We start from the raw sequence: 24,544 nt of genomic DNA on the forward strand, positions 1-24,544 counted from the left end.
ATTCTTTCTCCGCAGGAAAAAAGAAAAGTAACAACATGAGCTCTATCTTCGTCAAGGTCTCTCTGATAGGAGGATATTTCAGAAAGGATTTAGAGAAGTATTGCGCAACTGTATGTGTTGAATGGCGAGAACGTGGAGTCACAAGAGACATTATTTAAGCGTCCAAAAAGAAGGATCCCCGCGCGGGTGCGTTTTGACGGCACTTATTTATCTCATTATGCGTCCTGTATGAGCGAGATCCGGCCCACAAAATGCTTTCATGGGTCACATTCGTTTTTTTGACGCCTCCTCTTATCCCTTCCCTCCACTTCCCTCTCTCTCTCTCTCTTTGTCTCTCCTCCCTTCTCTCCTCCCTCTATCAGTCAGTGCGCCCGTTGGCACAGGACCGATTGAAAGTGACACGCTGATTAGAAACCCGCTCCGTTTGCGCCGATAAATCCCGCTACTGCTGTAAAAGTTCGACTCCGGTGTTTTGCGTTTTCGGTCAGGTCCGCGTTGTGCGTTTTGTCTCCCGGGTTGTCTTGTTTCTGTTTCACCGGCTGCGTTTTTTGTTGTTGTTGTTGCGCTTTTTGCTTTTCTTCCGAGGATGAAGCCATGAGTTCAGAGGAGGAACGACTTGTGCCACAGAGACGCGTTTTGACAAAAGCGTGAAACTAAAGGACGAAACGTGCATCGACAAGATCAAGTTTGTGCGCGCGCTCCGGACGACAGACGACAAAGTCTCTCTTCTTCGCCTCTCCTTCCATCCTCCGTGCACCTCTCCACTCCGCTGCTTCGCGCGCTATCGTCCCCCCACCTTCCTTCCTTCCTTCCTTCCCTTCCACCCTCGTCCCCCACCACACTGTCACCAGTAAGTGACTTCTTGTGGATCTCCGGTCCGGTTCTCTCGTCCGAGTCCAGATTTCAGGAGCGTGATCCGCCGTGTGTAGGAGCCGAACCACAGCCCAGCCCTGGATTCAATACTCCTGCTCAATGGACAGAGCCTCCTCAGCGGCCAGCAGCGCTACAGACACGCCGTAAACAGTGAGTAGTTCTGCAGCTCCATCTGCTCACCGCCAATGATTTAAAACTGCCCGTGGATTACGATATGAATTATATAAAAACAAACAAATAGATTAAACATTGATCAACTAATAGAGAACTGTCCCTTTAATTAATAACTACACCTGATTTATTAAAATAATAAAAATAATTTAATATTATTAAGTGCTTTTATTGGATAGTATTAGTGTGATAATAACATAGCATCCACCCACACCATCTATTTTAATATTACAATAATAATAGTTATTATTTTAAAAGGGAGTCAGTCATATTCTATAAGTTTTTACACATTGAGTCATGTTTACTTATTGAATTTGCACATGTATGATCAATTTCAGCTTCTTGGCAATGAAATAAAACGTATTTCCTTCACTTAATATTATTTGTACAAAATATCAGTTGTGTTTCGTATTTTAAATATTCTAAATATGCTATTCTAAGTTGTAGATACCTCAATACAATCCCATATAAGTTATTAAAGAACTCAACCAGTTTATGAATATTGGGAGTTAAATATTTCAGGCGATGTTTTGCTACTTTTCTTTAAATAGCTATTTTGGAAGCTTGGCAGTGAATGTTTTGATTTAAAACTCGTACATATATATACGTGCGTGTGTGTGTGTGTGTGTGTGTGTGTGTGTGTGTGTGTGTGTGTGTGTGTGTGTGTGTGTGTGTGTGTGTGTGTGTGTGTGTGTGCGTGTGTTTGATAAGGCGAAAATCAATCGTTCCAGAAAAAACAAGAAAACGTCCCAACATCACTTTGTGACTTTTTAACTTTTAGGTAAAATAATGAATTACTGTGAGAGGTGTTACTCGCGTTACTGGTTAACACGTGTGCACAGTTTAAATAACAGCATCAGTTTTGTATTATTATTTTAGTTTGTGTTCCACGGCTTGAAGCTGCCGGTAAACGGGACAGGTGATGAATAAAACATACCGAGGGAGACCGAGACGCGTCGAACACGCTGCGGCTGTTTCTTCGGCAGCTACACGGGCCTTTTAACCTCCGCAACACATATGGGACAGTAAACACTCCGCCACCTCGGAGCAAGCACACCTTCAGAGGGAGTGGAGGAAAGAAAGAAAAGGGGTCACCATGAAGCATGCACGTCACAAAGCTGCGGGCTGAAGTGGAAGTTTGGGCCTCCGGTCTTCTCTGAAACTGAAGCCAAATGCGGTGAAATGAGAAACAGTCGTTCTGCAGAGCGTCACGTCGGGAGCAATACTTTGTCCCGCGCTAAACGTGGAGCCATCAAACACGCGGCAGTGTGCAGGCCTGCATTCAATGATTCATTGTGAACACGAGCAGGACAGACGGAAAAGTACATTTTCCTTCGAATTGTTTGAATCTCATTCCTGTATTTCCTCTTCACACGGACAGCAGCGGCGATACTTTCAGCCCCAAACTCTCCGACCTTTGAAAGAAAACAGCAGGCTGACTCTTCTTCTCCAGAAATAACACAAAACACCACCAGGAAGACAAACAGCGCCAACGTTTTCTCATCAAATCCAATGCGTGAAAAGTCAACTTCTGTTCACACAAACGTTACGATCTGTTCACCTGAGCAGGTGAAGTGCGGACGGAGCATTTGTATAATCTGGATTATGACGCACATCAGTAATTTGAAATATTCCCGACACACCACATGAAACCGTTTCTCGATAATCACAATCGACGAATAACACAAAAAATACGCGAGTTATTATTTTTATTTTGAGCCAACCGCGAGGAGAAACGGATTCGTTTCAGCTGCTCTGATGGGAGACTTTCTGGCCTGTCTGGTTGACGTTTGCGCACATGTTTGCGCAGACTCCGTCGTGAAGAGGAAGAGAGGGGGGGGGGGTTGAAGAGTTTGCGTAAAAAGGAAATAGTGGGAAAGTCATATTTTCTTTGGCTCTCACTGAGCTGCAGAGGATTCATATTGTGCGAAGCTTTGAGCCTTTTTGTTTCTTTTCATTCTGCCGCAAAGATGCGCCAATTATTTATGGTCTGCAATTTCATGCTGAAAGCAGACTTTATTTTGAGCAGCTAAAATATTATTTTGTTTAATTATTTTCTAAACTCTTGAAGCTCAAAGCCACTTTATGGTCTGATAATCATAAAAAACACCGATATTAACAAGTCACAATTAAATTATCACCAATAAATAATGAATCTTAACTTTAAATCCACATCTTTTGAGTATTTCAGTAACCCCCCCCCCCCTCTCCCTTCTTCCTGTGTGAACCCGGCTATCTGTTCACACGTAATATGGGTGTGTCCGCGCTATTAAACTGAGGAGATTAGATAGCGGAGGAGCTCAGTGGGAGCTAATGATGCTCCTCTGATGCTGTGCTCACTGATCTCTAATGTCCCCATTCAGCCTGCTGCGTATCTCCTCTTCTTCATGATAAAATAAAGTCTTCTTCCTTTTAATTCTTAGAGTGTGACTGTGAAACCTCTGAGACCTGAGCTCTCTGTTATTCCCACTCTGGTGAGGCTGGTGTGAGCTGTGGTGGATGGGTTTGGCAGGCGTGTGTGTGTGTGTGTGTGTGTGTGTGTGTGTGTGTGTGTGTGTGTGTGTGTGTGTGTGTGTGTGTAAAGTGAGCGTTTTCTTTGAGCAGCATCGTCGGCGTAAATGTCCGACGATGCAACAGGAACACGTCATGATGCAATGCAACTTCAAAAGCGTTTCACTGGACTGCATCATGTTGTGACGCTATTATATTGTCCACACACACACACACCCCTGTGCCATATACATGCACATGTGTTTGCTCCGCACACTCTTATTGGTCCCTGCTGTGTGTTCTGAGTCAGTGTGTGGTCCCTGGAAGTGTTGAAGCAGAGAGTCTGTGTAGCATGCTGGCTGTGGTTTGTGTGGCTTAGTGTGTGTGTGTGTGTGTGTGTGTGTATGTATGGATGAGTGTGTTTTAAGCATGCATCCTCTAGCTGGAAGGGCGAGGCTATAAATGCTCGCTGTTAACTCGTATTACCCGTATTATCAAATGAGATGTTTACGAGGGAGCCAGACATGTTCGCTAGAAGGCCTTCGTCTCGCCTCCTCACCTGCTTATTTCCCTGTGTGAGCCCGAGGACCCTCTCCACAAGCTACAAGCTTGTGACTGACAGTGTGTGTGCCATAAAGGTCTGTCTTGCCCTCACACCAACTCTCCCCACATCACAGCAACACATCTGATGGCCATAAACGGCAGATTCCACAATCATGTAACCTTCCCAAACAGCAATCATTTCCCATAAACAGCCACATAAAAAACTCTTGTGTTGTTCCCCTTTTTCTTTTCAGACGTTTAAAAACAGAATCTTCTTTTTTTGTGCTTCCTCCAGCAGCTCTGTCTCGTAAAAATGAAGTTCCCATCCACCGTTGTGAATTACGTTTCAAGGGAAATTTGTCGTGCAGCACGTCGAGGTGGTGCTCGGGTCAAGAAACACGGGGCCGCCGTGCTTGTCCTGAGGGAACCCTTTGTTGCTTTTGTTACTTTTGTTGCATTTCTTGCTTTGTTTTAAGTCATTTTAAGCCAAACCGTGAGTTTTATTTGACCAAACTTGAGTAGTTTTGTTGCGTAAACCTAACCAAGTGGTGTTGTAGCATTTCTTTTTGGTTTGCTTTGTTGCAATTTGAGAAAACACGTTTCTCTCAAAATGTAATTGAGAGTTCAGTTTAATGGTTTGGGAACGTAATTGTGCAGGACACCAGGTTGCCTCCTGACTGGTCTTTCTGTCCCCTCCCTGTGCATACATGCGTATTCAGTTTGACTGCAGGGCTTTTAATATCGCTCCCCCTCCTCCTCCTCCTCTTTTATCTGCGCTGCAGAGCCAAGCATTAACCAATAGCTTGATAACCCAGCTATAAAAGTGCATCATCGTATGGGAAGAACATCCGTGTATCTGGATATTGACATGTCACGCCGCTCCCCCGTTCTCTCTCTCCCCGGCTATCGGAGCTAATAATGCCCTCATAGGTCTCTCTCTCTCTCTTTCTCTTTCTCTCTTTCTCTCTCTCTCTCTTTCTCTCTTTCTCTCTCTCGCTCCGTCTGCTTTGCATGTCGGAGGCTCAACCCTTCATTAACGTAACGGTAAAATAGATACCAGGCGATGCAGCTCTGCAGAGTGAGAGGTTAGTTGTATTTCTTTGTGACACTTTGAGAGACGTTCCTTTCATACATGTACACGTTGAGGATCTTATCCTGCTGTTTGGCTGATTGCCTTCACTCCTCACCCTTTATTTAACTACTTTGTCTATTTGTGTCTGTAGATTTCTGCTAAATTCACCAAAAGTTACCATTGCATAACGCCTCATTTCCATATTCCAACATAACATTTCAGAAAACTTGTAATACGAAAAATAATTGTCTTAATGTCAGTGATCAGCTGCGGAAGTTTGATGGTAAAATCTGTTTGTCATCTTTTTGACCCTATTCACCTGAAGTCTTCAAGATGAATGTAATTTAACAAAACATCTCTTCAAAGGACGTTTTCTCAGACTCTTGACAGTATTTTCGGATTTATAGAGCGATACAAAGAGATATCCAAAAGTCCCCTTAATAATTGCCTTAATGTAATGAACCAATGGTAAAGTTGCATGGTGGTATCTATAAGTGAAACCTTTCCACCGGTCGTGTCTCCCTTTAAAGGACTTGAATGAGCTTCAGAACAGCAGCTTTCATTCCACCGTGCGTCTCTCACATGAATGGGACCAATCAGTGTGTGTCAGCCGTCTGATTTGTGGCGTTTCGACTGGCTTTGAATTCCACGTTGACCTCTGTTTGTGTGTGTGTACGTCTTTGAGCCGGACCAGTTGTTTAGAGGTGTGTTTGTTGTCGTGTCCCGCTCTTCCATTTCTTTGGGCGTGTCTGCATTTTCTTTTGCTCTGCAATCTTGTCTTTGGCCCCCTCGCTGTGTATTTGTTATGTCTACAGCGTGTAATAATGAGGAACTCGATGGTGCCTTATCATCAAAAAACACAGAGGCCGTCCCAGCATCGGCAGCAATGCGGGACAAACGGAGCAGAGTTCGGCTTTTTTATTTCTTCACGTCCGACCGTCTCAGAGCTGCAGATACAGCAGATTATTTTCTACTTATTTTTTTATTGATTAACAGGTTTTAAAAGAAAGGTGTGACAGTTGACCAGAGAAGCAATAAATTGGGAAACGTGTCATGAACCCTCTTCTTATCAAAATGACATTACATGTGTCTTCATTAACTGCTCCACCTATCGCAGGCCTTATCAAACAATGCACCTCAGATGGATTTAGGATGAACACGGCAACCATCTCAGGCTTTTGAAGGCTGATAAGATTCAACAGAACGCGCTATTGTGAGGTCACTGCTCAACACGCCGTAATAATTACGTAAAATAGATTTGCATGTATCAGTCTGAGACTGTGGATGTGAAACATTATCAGCTAAATGTACTTAAAGTATCAAAAGTAAAAGTACTCGTTCACCAGAAAGTTTGCCAGTGTCTGTTATCTCATAGAGCTGCAGTTAACAATTACTTTTACTGTCGATTAATCTGCCAAATATATTTTCTTCATGGATGGAGTGATCAATCGACAGATGTTCAGTTCACTTTCACCGAAGACGAGGAAAAGCGGAAGGTCTTCGCGATAAAGAAGCTCGAACAAACAAACAAAGACTTGATGTGTTTGCTTGAGAAATGACTGAAACGATGAATCGATTATCAAAATGTTTGCAGATGACTTTTAATTAACTGACTAGTTTTACTGTGATACAACAATGTTTAATTCCTACATTCTTTTAGGACATTCCACATGTCACGATAAGGCATTTCAGGCTTTTCGCCGTTTAAGCCAGCTTGTTACCGTTGAATGTCCACAGTTGGGTTTTTTGAAAAACATCATGGTTCATAGATAAACGAAGTAAAACGTAAACAAAGTCACATGAGTAGAGAAAACACGTCGCATACATCTGTAACGTAACTTCTAAATAACTCAACTACACTTTGAGACACGAACACCTGTCTCCCGGTTTAAAGTGTGTTTGTTTGTCTCCCTCACTTCTTTACACGACATCACGATCTGTGAGCGAAGGATGGAGTGTGTGTGTGTGTGTGTGTGTGTGTCCCAGGTCAGATGGTGAGATGTCGGTGAGGTGTTGATAGGGATCGTCAGCAGCGGGTTAGGACCTGCCTCTGATAAAGGCAGATTCTCTGGAGGATGATTTTTAAATAAGAAATGAATTATCACTTCCTCTTCAAGTTGTACACGGCAGGTACAGTTCCACTTCTCGTCCCGCTGAAGAGCAGCGCAGCCAGCGAATTCCCGTCAATGTTGTGTTTCATATCCAGTTGTTCTTTATTGTAGCTGCGACTTTGTCGGCGGTTGGATTTATTTGCAAAAGCCTCCCTTTGTGAATTATAGCTCCCACTGTACGCCATTGAAACCCATTGCTTTCCACTCAGTGCAACTCTTTGAACTTGTTTTCTTCTCTTTTTATTATTATTAAAAATTGTTGTTGTGAAAAGAGTCGGCACAGAAGGTAGAGACGGAGAGACCACACAAAACGTTGTCTTTTGTTCAGAGTTACGACAGCTGGAGCAGTAAAAGCTGCAGAAATATTAAAAAAGCGAGCGAGGGAGGGAGGGTGGGAGGGAGGGAGTGATTTGCAGTTTCTAATCAAGCGCTGTGGAAAATGCCACACTCAAACAATAACCACGGATTCTCCCTCATTTGTTCTGCTGGATTGCTGGCCAATGTCACTCAGCACAGAGACCCTCTGTGTTTTTTCCACTCTCAAATCTGCTCACTAACTTGATTTCCATACTTTCTCTCTTCACCATTTTATTACATTTTTTTCCACGGACAGTTTTCTAATCTCTCTCTCTCTCTCTCTCTCTCTCTCTCTCTCTCTCTCCACTGAGGGTCACACATGCTGGCAGATGTTGTCCAGGGGCTTGTATGTAAATAGAAGCCGGCTGCTCTTTCACACGCTGGCATGTGTCCCCCGTCTGGCCTGGCAGCGTTTCTAATGGCATTACCCCGTATCAGACGTTTGGCTGAAGTTCATGCGCCCACTGGATGTGTAGATGTTTATGTACTCATAGATATTAAACACAAACACACACTGTCACTGTGTGGTTTACACTCCCAACAAACGCTGATAACGGACTCTCTCTCTCTCTCTCTCTCTCTCTCTCGCTCTCCATCGTCTTCTTCTGTCTCTATTTGTCTGTTTCAATGATTCAATTAAATATTACACACCTGCCACTTAAAGGATGTTATTCCATTCTTGTATACCTTCAACAAATTCCATGAAAAGACCAAAACATCAATGTCTTCGTCCAACTCTGAATATTTAACTTTCATGTCTCAAGCTCATTTGTTACTGATGACATAAATGTCTAAAAAATGCGTCGCTAATATAAAGTTTCATTTGAAGGGTACGTTTTGTCCTAAAACCTCATTATTTGTTAATTACTCAAACAGGAGGACATATTTAATTTGTTGGGGACTATTCATTGTTTTTGGTATTTTCATGGGACAATAATAATAATTTAAAAAAGAATATCACCAACTTTAATAGTTGAATTCTTGTCACTTTTAACAATTCCGACCCTAAATGAAGTTCCCTTAAACGTTTTCCAGACTCGTTCTCTCTGGCTGGAGCTCCTCTGGGGATCTGGAGGAGGATGGAGCGAGGAGGGGAGAGTCCCATCACCCAGGACAGTCCCGAGCGGAGGGGGGGCAGCCCGGACCTCAGCGGCCTCCCGCCGCCGGGGAAGAAAGGCCGGCTGGAGCTCAACGGGAGCCCCACTGGGCCACGCATACGCCACAACGGAGCCCCGCTGAGGCCCCTCGGAGGTAAGCGACATGTTGGTAAAGAGAGGCTTTTGTTGGTGTTTATTCACTGTATGAAGAGATTCATTTCAAAGCCACTAACTCCATATTAGTGGGCTTCAATCCACCTGTAAAGAGACAGAAAAACGTCAGATCAGTGGAGCGATGAGGAGACCGTAACCTTCCTCATTGAGCCGCGTCCTGTAGCCGAGAGTGGAGTTTGGCTCGGTGTTTCTGCACTGTTAATCTATAAGCCTGGGGGGAACTGTATAATACAGGCTCACCAAATAAAGCAGATTGCTCCATATAAACAAGATTTATTCAACTCACTCTAGTTTATCGATTCCTGCATTCACGGTGAAAGTTGTTCCATGTTTGTGTGTGTGTGTGTGTGTGTGCACGTATCCCTCTATCTGGGTGTTTGTGTTGCTGTATGTTTGCAGAAATGTCTCGACATTTTCCTTAAATTTAGATAGAAATCATTTCTACACTGTTTGACAGAATTATAAATATATTCTGTTCTTGTTCCAACACGCTATTTACGTCAATTCTTTTTTATTTTACACTGACTGAAACATTCAATCAAAGATGCAATGATCTTAAGGCTAATTATTTTATATGAATCTGGCCTGAAATTCATCCTTTGGGATCTTTTCTAGAATATGAAAGAGACATTTCTGTGGGTTTGAACAGCGCCTGGCTGCACATTCTGAGTTTGTAAAGATGGACCCGTCTGGAGTAAAAGAGGTTAACAAATCAGCGTGGACCTCAGATTTGACCGCAGTAAGAGAAGAAGAAGAAGCAATGTGCTGAAGTGAGAGAATGAATGTTTCAACGTAAAGAAGAAAACATTTCTGTGTGAGAGAAGTCGAGGGAGGGACTGAGGGAGAGGAAGGAGGAAGGGGTTTCCTGCGCTGAGCGGATGGCTGGCCTGTAATAATGACGGGTTGTCTTTGAAGACAGGAAACACGACGTGTCTCCTCCAAACCACACTGCTGCCACGAGGAGGGGGCCACACACACACACACACACACACACACACACCATATGTCCACACTTACAAACGTCTACGCTGGGACACTCACACCCAACAAAAGCTGCCAAAACACACACTAACACTCCACACACACACACACACACATCTTATTTTCATATCCCAGTTCACTCATCCCCATACATATTAGAGGGATTAGAGGTTTTGAGGCAACATCGCATCATCCAAACCAGATCACACAGAGTCAGCGGGCAAATCACAGGACACTGGATATGAGAGAAGACAGACTGAGGTGGAGACGGAGGGTCGAGCGAGATAGGGCCAGAGAGGGGGAGAGAGAGGGGAGCGCTGGTCGGAGGGAGCTGCTCCGTGTTGACAGTTATATTTCCCTGTTGGGGGAAATTCACTTACTTGAATTGGCACAGTGCTCCAGTGTGTAATTCACTCCATGAGGGCCTGGAGGACTGGGAGCAGAGTGATTAATGAGGAGGAAATAGAAATATAGGAATTGACTGATTAAAACAACGGGATGGATCGGGGGTAAGAAGGAGGAGAGGGGGGGGACGATACAACATGCACCCCCATGAAGGCGCATGTGTGTGTGTGTGTGCGTGCGTGCTCGGTATTGTGTGGTATCCATGCGGTTAAACACATTGCCGTGCCCTGTATTATTAGTGCTGGGACGCTGCCTAATGCTCTCACTCCATCATTTCTTCAGAGAGCTTTTAATTAATTAGTTGACAGGTGGCCCGAAACCAAAAGCCTTTTAGGAAAAAGGGTTCATATTGAAGGGGAAGGATTGATATTAGTGCAGGGAGCCAAAAGGACACGGATGCTGGGAACCGGCGACTTAATGTGCTTCAAATACTGACGGGAAGGAAGAGCGCGTGCTTGTCTCGATTTTAAATGTTCAGCGTCTCTGCGCCAGAAACAGATGGATGTGTGTGTTAGTCTGTGGTCAGTGGCCACCTGTTTCAAAGAGATAGGGGGCAGCATTTCACCTCCAGTACAGGCTCCATATCATCTAAAATTCATCAGTTATTGAAAAAATAAAGCCAACCAGCAGCTAACAGCAGGCCAAGAACACGAAAAACATTTCAACCAACTCTGAGAGCCGGTCAAAACAAGCCGATCTTAAACTCGTAATGTGTGCCGTCGGCCTGTCGTGTGTTTACTGTGAGACGAACCAGAGGCTGGACGGTAACTTTACCTCCTGGAAGTTTATTTATTGACTTGGGTCCAAGCTGGCAGAGACGAGGGAATGACTCGTGCTTTTGTTGCGTGCTCGCTCAAAAAAAACTGAAGTTCCCTCCTCATACAGTGGGACACATTTTAAAGTTTGCTTATTTCGATAAGTTGTCACCTTCTCTGACAGAGAGACATCGCTGAATACAAATAATATGGTGTAGTTCTCCATACGTTGATTCAAGATGACGATTCGGCTTCACATAGTGACTGTTGTCCGTTAGAAGTAGCGTCACTCCGTCAACGTGTCCTGAAACCTGGTGGCAGAGAAGGTTGTTGAGTCTGTCATTGGTTTATTTACATTAGTTTTGTTTGCCGAAACCACATCAAACTTTAACCACAGCCGTGGCAGATCAGACAAGTGATTTTTTTAAAACAGTGCTGGGAAGAAATATCGTCTTGACGAGACGAGCTCTTCACTTATCTGAGTTGTGACAACAACCCGTTTTGTCATTTAGGTCAGAGGACTGCATGCAGAGTCACATTTCTGCCGAATAATTAATATACATGTTCAAAAGTTTTCCTCTGAACTTGTGTTTCCGCGGTTTTAAAGAATCATGCAAATGCTGTGAAAATGTGTCAAGGCGTGTGCGTGAAATGTGGGAGAGCTTCATGCAAACCGTCTTCTGGAGAATCTGGTTTGGTTTTCACGGGACTCAATTTGCATCTTTGAGGAAGCCTCACGATATCTTGTCAATTCATATACCTCTGCACAAACATCTAGAACTGCAATAACATTCATATTTAGCACCGCTGTTGCTTTGAATTGTTGTTGAATCGTTATTTGAACCTGTTATTAATACTCGAATGAAAGTAGCAGTTGGTGTGAGTGCAGGTCTTTTGTATAATTTTGCATATCTGTTAGGGGAGCCATTATTATGACGGCCTATCTAATAGGCCGTTGGACTAAATGCCTTGAAATGTCCTGCAGACAGTGAACAGTGAACAGTGAACAGCACTGTTCCAGTCAATTTAGTCCTGGTTGGTTGCAGCGCATTGAGAACTTCAGGTGTTGCATTATTCAACAGTGTAAAACCGAAAGGAGGAAGGGATTACAAGCTGGACCCGCAATAAATGCGATCCACATGTCTGCTGTCTGAGCGGGATGAACTGTGTTGTGATCTGGGACAATAAAAGCCAGACATCACAAAGCATCTTCTTGTTTCTGCAGGCCTGATGATTCCGGTCTTCTGCGTGGTGGAGCAGTTGGATGGAGGCATTCAGACGGACGGCTGTGAGGGAAGGGAGGAGCATGCAGAGTTTGTGCTGGTCAGGAAGGATATTCTCTTCTCTCAGCTGGTGGAGACGGCTCTGCTGGCCCTCGGCTACTCCCACGGCTCGGCGGCTCAAGCCCACGGTCAGTCGCCACGACACCAGCGCTGTCGTACCTGTGCGTTCTTTACATTTTCTGAAAGAAACTTCAAATTCAGGTTTTCAAAACACGGTGCGAGACATTTTGTAAGACAAACACTTCGGTGCCATAAATTATAATTAAGATTCAAACAATCCTTTAAAACAACACCATGCTAATGCTGCTACTACTACACTCTCACCACCAACTGATAAAAGACTGCAAAGAAAGCACACAAACTGTATCTGTGAGTCAACATGAAGTTAACATGTGTGTCAACTTAAAGGCACAGGTAAACAAATACATTTTGGGAAATTGTGCCGTGTGCTTGCTTGTTTAGAAGTTTGATGAGAAGATTTATACCACTCTCATGTTTGTACACTAAATACAAAGCTATAGCCAGCAGCCGGTTAGCTTAGCTTAGCATAAAGACTGGATACGGGAGGAAATGGCGAGCCTGACTGTCACAAAACCTGCTTAGCAGTTAATCTAACGCTCATTAATTAACGCGATATATGTCTCCTTTGTTTCAGTTACTGCTCGTTATGAACAGAGATGTAAGGTGATGATTTGTGAGCGTTTAGATGAGCTGGTAGGCAGATTTTGGTACCTTCGGAGAGAGCAAGGCGAGCTGTTTTCCCCCCTGCTTCCAGTCATGATGCTAAGCTAAGCTAGCTCCAGCTTCACATTGACCGTACAGGCATGAGAGTGGTGTTGATGTTCTCATTTAACTCTCAGTATTATATCAAACGTTTCCTCTAAATCTGTTCTTGCACTCTCTTAACTTAGGAACGATTACCTCTAGAATTAGTTTTTGTGTTTGATCGTTAGCTTTGTCATGCAAAGTTAAAAAGAACATCAAGGAGTCACAGGATTTATATCCATTGTGGTGCTTGAAAAAACATAAATAGACAGAAAATATTCACATTGAGTATTAACAGGCATTATTCTGACAACAGGCTATGTTGTACTGAAACTGGTCCTTAACTGAGCTGCATACAGCTCCGCCGTCTTCCTCTTCAACTTGTCTTTACAGGGACACGTTGTCTCATGCCAGTGTTTCACTTTTACCTGAAACGTGACTGTGTTTGTCGTCTGTTCAATGCTATTAGGAAGCTAAATCCAAACATGAGTATCTGCAAGAAGGTCTTACCAGCATCAAGACTTGCTCCACTGGACGTGGTGTTCTGCATGTGAGCCTCTCTGACCTGCAGGAACAAGTTTAATTTAAGGGCCATGTGCTGAAATTAAAAAGAAAGACAACAGGGGAAGAACCCGATAGCTAGGCCGGAGGAAAAAACATGGATGACTAACATAACAACTTTTTCAGCTTGGCAGAGAAATGCAGAATAACTATACTATAATAGAAACAGCTCAATATCTGAGGCCAAGCTGACTCTTTTTGTTAGTTTGAAGAGCATCAGGACCATCATTAATAGTCACGATTTTCCAACCTCCAAGTGTCTCTCCCGGTGTAAACCATGGTGCCACTGACTCAGAATTAAATACCGTGCAGCTTAGGGGTCAAGACGAGAACGGTCCTTGAGAGGAGACTCTGCCTCTAATCAGCGGCCTGAGAAGAAAACTGGATGTGAGGTCGTCTATTTAGAGCCGCCGCTGTAACGCTACGCTCGGCAATAAGTGCAAGAATGTTTCAAAAACACAACTAAGACACAGACAGAGCCTGTTAAAGTCATTAAAGACACAACAAAGAGCCGGACAGGAATGTCTCCGCAAGACAAAAATATATTGTGTGTGTGTGTGTGTGTGCGCATGTTTATGAAGCGGAGTAAAAGAAAAACTCTGTAATTTATTGTTGCACACATGGTAGTCATCTGCAACAGGACAGTGACATTTACTGCTGTCTTTTCTCAAGTATGCAGAAAATGCCATCTGGGGAAGTTGCCTCACATCGATGTATAAAAATGGTAAAAACAGAGCGACAGTGAGCAACAAGCGCTATTGCAATAAGCTGCAAATGGTGGGAGATCCCCCTGTTTGACATCTCGCTCCAGTATTTGTTTGTGTGTGTGTGTGTGTGTGTGTGTCATCTTCACCAGAACTCGTTCGAATTAAGTCTGCAGACCCATGAGAGTGCAGACATGTTTCTAATGTGTAGGAGGTTGTGTGTGTGTGTGTGTGTGTGTGTGTGTGTGTGTGTGTGTGTGTGTGTGTTCTCCCCCTTCTCCTAACCGCACCGCTGCAGGTAATCCCTTTACTGCCTCAAGGCAAACAGCTCTTATCAGGCCCGCAGCAGCCCACCTGAAACGGGCCGTGTACTCTCGACCTTAGTTCGAGACTGGATCGAGATATGCTGAACTTAAACCTGAAGTCTGACACAGGTTACTCAGATTCATTAAATATACTTAATAACCCTCTGAACCCCAAGCCTTTTCAGGGAGTCTGTGGAACACAGTTACAATGCCATCAATCAAAAAAGAGAAGAAAACACAAGTTGAAATTCTTTGATCATTTCTTTTACAAAAATTGTCAAACCGTGTAATCTGTCTCATTCAAATCAATCATGGCTTCCTAACACAGAAACACAGAATGTAATGCTTTTTACAGTATCTGGTTACTTGGAACGGTTTATTCGGGGTGAGATTTTAAACATATAGAATACAATGTTTTTGATAAAATATCACAACTTTAAGCTTGATTTCGGTTTCTCTTTTGATGGAAGCATTTGTCACACATGATGTGTTCATTGACCATCGGTAAGACGAACAATGTATGTTTATGACAGTTTTTACAGCTTCTGGCTACGATGAACCGTGTAGTTTTGGCGACTGTTTAAAGAAAACGTGCTTTTCCATCCCGCTAAACGATTACCATCATTTTCTCTCTTTCTCTCGAGTAGTTTAGCCTTCGGCAGTGAGGCAGCCGTGACGGCTATGGTTAGCAGAAGGCTAAACTAAACTATTACCATCATTTTCTGTCCTTCTCTCTGTAATAGTTTAGCTTATTAGCGTCGTTTTCTTTTCATCTCTCCAGTAGTTTAGCCGATTAAAGAGTAACTGAAAACACGGCTGAAAAGCAGCGTTTGCCTGTTGCACCTCTAACCACACCCTACTGTGATGTCACAGTGTACTGACACACCCTGGAGTACATATGCACATCACTACAGCAACATGAGACGCGAAACCACTGGATGTCAGCTGACACATTTAGGGGATGTTAAGTTACTCTTTAAAAAGTTCGGCTTTGCTTCGTCACTGCATGCTAATTATGCAAATCTGCTCACTATTACTGGTCCTTCCAGTGTAACCATAAACTATAATCTTGTCCGCTGGTCATGTTGCAGATTTATTTTTATCAAAGTCAGAACTGCAGTTGACAGCCTGTTACAGCGAGACAAATAAACAACACACAGATGCACATTACTCCAGAGTGATGGCCGCACATTACCCACTAAATTGTGCAGCGAGTGTTTGTTACGGTTTGCAGATGAATGCCATTAGTAGCACTTTTAGCCTCAGTGTCTTTGCCAAGTATCAGGGGAGGTCTCTCCCTCTGTCTGTCTCATCAGGGTGTATGGAAAACAGAGAGCCACATTGGTCCCCTGTCCACATCAATGCACCACACCAGGGGCTTCAAAGGCGAGACCGAAACGGGACATCGCAGCTCGACACAAACAAAACTCTGTGAATTGACTCGGGCATTGTTCACAGTGTGCACAGAACACACACACGCACGCACACGCACACACGCACACACACTTGTAAGCTGTATTCAACCAATGCAAGGATGCAAACAAAAGGTTCACATACTGTGTGGATAACCGTGTATTCACGCAGTATCACAGACAAACACACATGCACTTCCTCCCCCAACTTCTCTCAAATGAATACTTTTTGTTTTTTAAAACAAGCGTTTATGTTAAATGAATAATTTCTGGCCAAAATTATACATTTTTTCCCCTGCGGTCCACGACCAAAATTACACAGAGTTCCATCTATTTTCTCCCTGTTTGAATTGTGTCCTGCATTCTTGAGTCCCAGCGGTGTATTTAAAGTCCCCGCCGAGGACCACGGCCTTTCTTTAATTAGCTTAGCCCAGTAATTAACTGGGAGATATTGTTTATTTCAATTATAAGGGTCTGAAGGCTTTTATAGAACGGATGGGAGCAGACCTGTACTTTAGGGCTTCAGCCAATGAACAGTTAACAGCGGTCAGTTAGAGAGACGGAGCATTGTTGCAGTGCCACGTCCAACAGGCCGCAAAGGGTCACGGCTGCAGATCGTGTCAGCGGACATTTGAGTTCAGACCTCTCCACGTTCTAGATTGGATTCTAGCAGCGTGCTGTTACATTTGACTTAAACGGTAGTCTCATTTAGACAAGGCATACTTTCCTTTTCTATTTATTAATATATAATACATTTAGAAATCAGGAATTGCAGATTATTAAGAACATCTTTTGTGTTTCTAGGTTTGGCTGGCGTGTATCCTTTTCCTGCATAAGCTGTTTTTGTTCACTTTAGGTCCGTTTTTAGTTCATCTTAAAGGTTCACCAGGTTCATTTAGTTTGCTAAAGAGGTCACACGGGGCTAAAAACACAAGCTGTCCGGTGACCATGAAGGCTTTTAAAGGGAATGTAGTAATGGTGAAAATCAACGCTGCAGCGGACGGGATATCCTGACTTTAATCCCGTAGTACAGGTTAAGTTCCCAACTCAGCCCCAGCATTTCTGGCACCACAATAACACCACCAACCAGTGCACCATCCTTGCGGCCCCCTTAAATGCAGCCAAACCTACTTCCCCCAAACCAAAGTTGAGCAGTACGTGCCTGTAACTGAGTAGATGTAGATGTTGAAGCTACTTGAGCCCCTGCAGCACTTTGTTTTATCCAATTTAAGGCCTTTATCCATCCACAGATTGTTGGCTCTGCCCCAGCATCTGACATGAACGGAGGGGGAGGGGTGGTGCCGAGTATTATCCTTCTTTCCACCAATATTAGCGCGTATATGCAGGTTTTATAAAGACGAGAAATCCTGCTAAAAATAGGCGAAAGACCCCTGTCCCATTGCCAGTAGGCGAGTATGCTTTTTGTGTTGTTTACCTCTTCTTTTTTTTGTGTAACTTATTCAGTCCCTCTTTCAAACTCTCAAAGCAGAGTTGGTGATTGATGGAACAGTGGAAATAACAACGACGGTTGTGATTGGAGCTTTATTTTGTTCCCGTTGAAGTGTTTATTTACGACGATCAGTGAGGTCAAATAACTGCTCCGACTGGAGTCTGTTGGCTCTGATGAGGAGAGCAAATTAATTCTATGTTTTTTTTCACGTTGGAATAATTATTCAGATCTTAGTTTATTGAATTTCTTATATATTCACTTCAAGGCGTGTCGCATAGAATCGGGCCAGAAAAGGGAGGAAAATTTGAGTTGTTTGTGTTTTTTTTATCACGGACGATTGTCGCTGTCGCTGGAGTCGATAAACACCAGTGACTACTGCGGAGTCATGTGTCCCGGTATTCAATGCAGATTGTAACCGTTCCCGTTGAAGACTAAATCCAGATGTTTGTGGGTGTCAGTCGGTATTGTTTGGCCAGTGAGAAAGAGGAATAAGAGATGCGATTGGGCCAGCCCAGGATGAGTAAAGAAAACATACCAATGAGCTGCTTTCCCCGAGTCTTTTCTTTTTAAATAAAAAATGATTCATTTAATCATATTGGGCCCATATTGTGTCCAAGGTGCGTTGGCAAATGGAGAGACGATATTCTCATATCACCCAAGCGCTCCGTTATCCTCATCCACCACAGATCACCCTCGTGGATCGACATCGACGCCGACTCGTAGCCGTCGTAGTGCAATGAAGGATTCATACCAGTAAAAGGGGTGCGTTCCCTTTCGTTTAGTGTTTTTAGATCATCTGTTTTTTTCTTTACAACCTGTTTGATAATCTGTTCTTTTCTTGCGTCAGACTTTGTTGTCGCGATGTCTCGGTGTTCCCAGATCTCAGCAACAAGTTCCCTGTTTTAACACAAACAGCTATAAACGGTACAAACAAAGTCATTTATCAAAGGTTATCCTACAGCATAATTCATCACGTCTGAACTTGTTCAGTTAATGAATCGATGCTCTGCGGCCTCTAAAAGAAAGAGTGAGCTAAAAAGCCAAATATGAGGATAAAAAACTGTATTATCGACAACCCCTTCAGTTTGCCTTGTTAAGAGAGTAGCAGACATGTTTTTAAGTGTTTTGGATCAAGTTGCACCATAATGAGCCGAACACTTTGTGCACTCTATTTTACAGATGAACATTTTTTGAGAAGCGTTTTCAGCAGAGAGGAGCACGCCCCTAACATATTTTACAAGGAGTTGAGTCAGGTGTATAGGGCTTCCCTCGGCTTGTGTCAGGGGTGTTCAGAATAAAGCCCTGCATGCGTCTGCAGCGGCCATTAAGGCTTACTCCTGCATGGGACAACAGGATGTGTGTGTGGGCATGTGTGTGTGCGTGTGTGTTCACATGCAGGCATCCATGCGTGCAAGGCCTGCGCGAGTGTCGATGAGAGGAGTCGGAGACATCAGTGTGTGTTTGTGTACGGCTTTGCGTTTGTGCGGATGGGCTCACTCAGACATGAGCCAAGCCACCAGCCAGCCACATAAAAGCATGTCTCTGGGAGGTGGAATTTTAATGTGGAAATGGGAACAATGATTTCTACTTTTAAATGTGGACACGAAGCAGAGCCCATTGAACATCAAACCAAAAAAAAAGAAAAAATGATGGATCAATTATTAATGCATTTACCATCACACGGGGAGCGTGTGAGTGTGTGAGTGTGTGTGTGTGTGTTGTGCGTGCGTGCTTGCATGCCAGCGGATACATGTACATGTCCACTTCTCTCTGTGCTGTCATGTGTCCTCTGTGAGTTTGTGTTTGCCTGCTTATTCACGCGTTTGCTTCCACCCAACTTGGCATGAGCGAAAATGTTATGGCTTATTTTCAGGTGCTGAAGATGAAGACAGTCTCTTTGTGTGTGTGTGTGTGTGTGTGTGTGTGTGTGTGTGTGTGTGTGTGTGTGTGTGTGTGTAGGTGTGTGTGTGTGTGTGTGTGTGTGTGTGTGTGTGTGTGTGTGTGTGTGCGCGTGTGTGTGTGAGAAAGAGGACCTGCTCAGTGTTTTCCTTGCCGTCATAAAATGATCTGAGTATTTTCTTCCATCGCTTTAAAATGCATTTCATTACGTCGTCCCTTAAACAAACCAAACTCTTTCACATGTGAAACACACACACATACACACACACATACACACATATATATATACATATATATATATATATATATCTCATATGTGAAATATTGTTTTAAATGTAAAATATCTGGAAATCACATGTTCCTGTACCATGTTATGAAAACCACATGTATATGTAGGTTTTCACACATGATGCTCCATGTGTGATCAATATGTAGAAGTTACTTTTATCACATAAATATGACGTTTGTGTGCTTAGAATTAGTTCTTCACTGATGTTACAGTAAAGCACTTTGTAAACGGCCTTGAAAAGGTGCTATAAATAACGTTTTACCTCCCTACGTTGCGATATACAGAAAACTAAGCTTTGTTCACTGTAAAAGAAGATGTTCTTGCGGCCCACATGAACTAAAAGTGTTCTCATAATATATATCTATCTGGTTCGGTTTGGGTTCCTCGTCATGGTGGTCTCAGGTTCCTATCCGCCCTGAAGGGTCCAAGTCCATTCAGCTCATGGAGGATTAAAGGATGCTCCCCCTCGTACGACCAGATAATTAAGAACACAGCTCGGCCTGACGGGAATCAAAGATACAACTGAGGTATAAACACAGTCGAAGAGAAGAGAAAGAGAGCGAGAGAGATCAGAGGGGTCTGGGGAGAAGAGACGTCTGACGAGGGGAGGAAAAGGAGAGCGGAAGATATGAGGGGGGAGGTGGGGAGGAAGAGAGGGAGGAACAAGGGGACACGGAGAGAGAGAGAGAGAGAGAGAGAGAGGACCCGTCTGGATCTCATTTCGAGGATAGTAATGCGATTAGCTTTGTTTAGTTTTCACAGCTCCAGCCAGTCCACATGAAAAACCTCTGTGACTGTGTGTAGTGTGTCTTGTGTTTGCTGTGCTTTGTGTTTTATTCTTATGTTCTTCTTAAAGAAACTCAACCAGAGACATTTCCACGTGACGGCGCTGCAGAACTCAAACACTGATCCTTAAAAACACACGGCTAGACGTGAAAGGCTGTGATTCTGGAGGGTTCCTTGGTGGCTGACACAGACCCCGAAATGTCAAATAAAATTCAATTCAATCTGAACAGGATATGTTCATGATATTGTGTCCAATGTGAGTCTCAATGAATGTAAATATGAAAGGCAGTTATTCAGGACATTGTTTCAGTGAAAAACAAAAAGACAAAAGGAAAGATTTAAACATTTCTAAGCTTTGTGGTCGATTTTATTTGGCTTGGAGGACTAGAAGTATCTCACAACTACGTATGACAATGTGCGTGATGAGATGCAATGGCATTCTTTTATTTTGCAATTTGGTAAAATTCAAACTCACTTTTTCATAATTCGATGCAGTGAAGTTGATAAAAACACCACCAGGGTGGTTTATCAGAGATTAATGCTAAAGAGGGAAGCATTCAGATTATCTTGGTGTATTTAAGTCTGCATCACTATTTTCAAAAACAAAACTGAAACACCGACTAGAATATGTGAAAACCAGAGATTATTAACGCAAAGGGATCATGAAAGTGAGATTATGGAAGATTTATTTATGGCAGGACGCAATCTCAAATGTTGGCTTCACGGGATGCAAGAAGATCGATATTATTTTACTCTCCTCAAACTGCTTACAATGAGCTTAACCCAACGATATAAATGTTTAAAATGTAACGAGGAAGTGGGCTCATTTCCACACGTTCTGTTTGATTGTACCCAAAAAACCATCTTAGAGAGGTTATGAGCTCCTCGTTGACAGAATATGATATAAGCTGTTTTTGACTGCCTGTTTTTGTGTCTGTAGCATTCTATTGTGTTGTTTCCCGTCTTTTTATAATCTTTTATTTTATTTTTACTCTGTCACAATTGTGCTGCTAGTACTGTCGGGCGATGTGGCCCGAAAATCACATCCAATTTGAATGGATTTATTTTCTTAAAAACAAACTAGGCTTGCCAAACGACAAAGAAATGATTAACTTTCACCAAACTTCCCTTATTAACAGATAAACTAAAGAAAAAGTGTTGTATGCACGGATAACATGACAGTGTTGCCATGTTGGCAATGTACTTACTCGAGTCATCGCCCATCTCTGCTGTGTTGCGTGATATCAAAATGTGAAAACGAACAAAGTCTCGATATCTCTCCCGCCTCTTGTCCAGGCATCATCAAGGTGGGGAGGTGGAACCCGCTGCCCGTCCACTTCCTGACGGACGCGCCAGAAGCCACCGTCGCCGACATGCTGATGGAGGTCTACCACATGGTCACGCTACGCATCCAGCTGCACAGGTCCGACTGAGCCTCGGTCACACTTCTCCAGACGTATTCACGACCTAGAATAATGATTCGGGAGATTTCACGAGGGCAGAAATCTCTCTGTGGAACAACAGCAACAGGAACGATTGCTCGTTGGTGTTTCATGCACACAGGAAGGATTTAAAAAGAGTGCGGTTCCACTTAATCAGACACTTGGTCCGCCGATGTCGTAGCAGTTCACTAATTTACCACATCTGTCAAATGTAAAGGCAGCAACATTGACACACGAACACACGGGATTCATCTATTATCTGTCTCCGACCGCGTGCCAGGAACTCCTAGTTCCCTCGAATAAGTGCAGCAGCATCTTGATGGACGGATAAAAAAACAGATAAACTCCAGATGAGACGCTCGTTCTTGTTGTTGTTGTCTTGGAACATACCAGCCAGGTTTGTTTACGTGTTTACGTGCGTATCCTTGGCGATGGCAGAGCGTTGGCACACTTTGTGTGTTGCGCAGTCGAAAATGATTCATTCGAGGTTGAAATAAAGAGATTGTTGGACCGTACGGGGAGGAGTGGGGTTCGGGGCTGAGGTTAATAATCATAATAATAATAATTAAAGGAAACGTCAGATGAGAAGATTGACATCACTCTCATGTCTGTGTGGTGAACGTCAACATGCAGCTGTTTAGCCTAGCTTAGCATAAAGACTGCAAACAGGGGGAAGCAGCTAGCATGGCTCTGGTTGAAGGCACCTCTGAAGCTCACATGCAGATATAGTTATTGTAAGTTAGTTCGATTTCTTGGGGTGCAACTTTTAGTTTTTACTCTTCTGGGGTGTTAGATGTTTTTTATTACCTTTGGACGAACTGAGAAGGCTAGCTGTTTCCCTCCGTTTCCAGTCTTTATGCTAAGCTAAGCTATCAGCTCGCTTACTCTTCATATTTATTGTAAAGACACGAGAGTGGTGTCAATCTTCTCATCGACCTCTCAAAGTGTCAAAATCTTCCTTTGACTGTCCCTGCTTTGGTAATGTTTCGTCCTTTTCTTCTTGCCTTCTTGAAGGTGTAACTGGGTTGTTTTGTCTCCTGGTAGTTTTTCAAAGCTGGAGGATCTGCCCTGTGAACAGTGGAACCACGCGACCGTCAGGAACGCTCTCAAAGAGCTGCTGAAGGAAATGAACCAAAGCACTCTGGCCAAAGAGTGCCCTCTGTCACAGGTAACCGCTGGATTCTGCTACACAACAACAACAAGACATGGAACCGCTTGTTCCTCAACTGTTCATCAGTTTAATAATCCTCTGTGTCAAGTGTCAGTGTGTCTCTTTCACTGATTAGAACATCACATCAGCCTATATTTTAGGGATTATTGCTACATTTTAATCAAACTCCACCCCACAAAATGATCTCCTCAATCATGTCAACCTCCCCCGCTGCATGATTAGCCCTCCATCCTGGTCTCATGATGTGTGTGTGTGTGTGTGTGTGTGTGTGTGTGTGTGTGTGTGCGCACATACTGCGTTTTAATCCAGCTCTGGTGGGGGTGTTGATCGCTGCATCAATTGCAAGCATATGTGTGTGTGGCTTGAGATTCCCTCTCTCTGCACTCTACTGGCTTTAGTTTCCATGGGTGGCTTCCAATCATGATTAATGTTCGTCTGTTTCTATTGTGTGTTCATGCGAGCATGCCACGAGGTTGTTGCGTGAGTGCAAGCATTTCATATCATGTTTGGTTGTTAATTATCCTTCCCTCTCTCTCTCTCTCTCTCTCTCTCTCTCTCTCTCTCAGAGTATGATTTCCTCCATCGTGAACAGTTCTTACTATGCCAACGTCTCCACTGCTAAATGCCAGGAGTTTGGTCGTTGGTACAAGAAGTATAAGAAAATCAAAGGTGAGCTTTCTCCCGCCGCTCTCACAGTTGAGATAAGATATGATGGGACTTCAATCGCGTCAATGAGGGAAATCGTTGAGCAGCAGCTGCAGTGTAAAGTTAGGAAAAAGTGCAAATATATAAGAAGGTGTGAATCCAAAATAAACACAATGCCAGGATTATTTTTTGGTTTGTTTTTATAAGAAATTAGTTTTTTACGACTTAAAGTTGTTGAAGTCACAGAGTTCACATTGAACTCACATTTGGAGCGATATTTAGCTCTTTTCCCAGTAAACCAGCATGACATGTTTGGTATCAACAGATTCATTGAAATCTCAAGATTCAGACGATTCCACTTTAAAGCCGCATCGGCTTTCAAAATACGGCAAAGCCAATCAGATAATCCACCATCGCTTTCTAAGTAAACCAACAACCGAGGAGGAAAATAATTCCAAGTTTAAGATCACGGTGATCAATGAGGCACTCACAATCGAATTAGAATATAACCTATATATATATATATATATATATATATATATATATATATATATATATATATATATATATATATATATATATATATAGGTTATATTCTAATATATATGTAAAAGGGGTCACAACGTGATATCTGGTGCAGGAAAGAATATTAAAAAGAAAATGTTTTTTTGGACTTTTCTCTAATATTTTGGAAATGTATAATTTTACGGAGTATAGTAGTTCAAATTAAAAAGTCTGAGAAGAGAAAAATCACCTTTCTACAACTCGTAGCCACAGGTCAGGTGACGTGCAACTTCTCAAAA

At 43.1% G+C, this 24,544-nt stretch overlaps 1 protein-coding gene across 2 annotated transcripts in view; it reads left to right on the forward strand.

Moving 5' to 3' along the window:
• The first annotated feature begins 888 nt into the window (after window positions 1–888).
• The window catches only part of satb2 (SATB homeobox 2), a 41,671-nt gene continuing 18,015 nt past the window's right edge, over window positions 889–24,544 (forward strand). For both annotated transcript variants that reach the window (XM_079277514.1, XM_079277515.1), the window contains exons 1-6: window positions 889–1,023; window positions 8,653–8,868; window positions 12,255–12,440; window positions 21,780–21,906; window positions 22,970–23,093; window positions 23,663–23,765. In XM_079277514.1, the coding sequence (XP_079133640.1) occupies window positions 8,697–8,868; window positions 12,255–12,440; window positions 21,780–21,906; window positions 22,970–23,093; window positions 23,663–23,765 (712 nt within the window). In that variant the 5' untranslated portion in view covers window positions 889–1,023; window positions 8,653–8,696. The remainder of the gene's footprint in view (window positions 1,024–8,652; window positions 8,869–12,254; window positions 12,441–21,779; window positions 21,907–22,969; window positions 23,094–23,662; window positions 23,766–24,544) is intronic.

This window comes from Melanostigma gelatinosum, assembly GCF_949748355.1.
Source record: "Melanostigma gelatinosum genome assembly, chromosome: 10".
In the NCBI taxonomy this organism is placed as follows: domain Eukaryota; kingdom Metazoa; phylum Chordata; class Actinopteri; order Perciformes; family Zoarcidae; genus Melanostigma; species Melanostigma gelatinosum.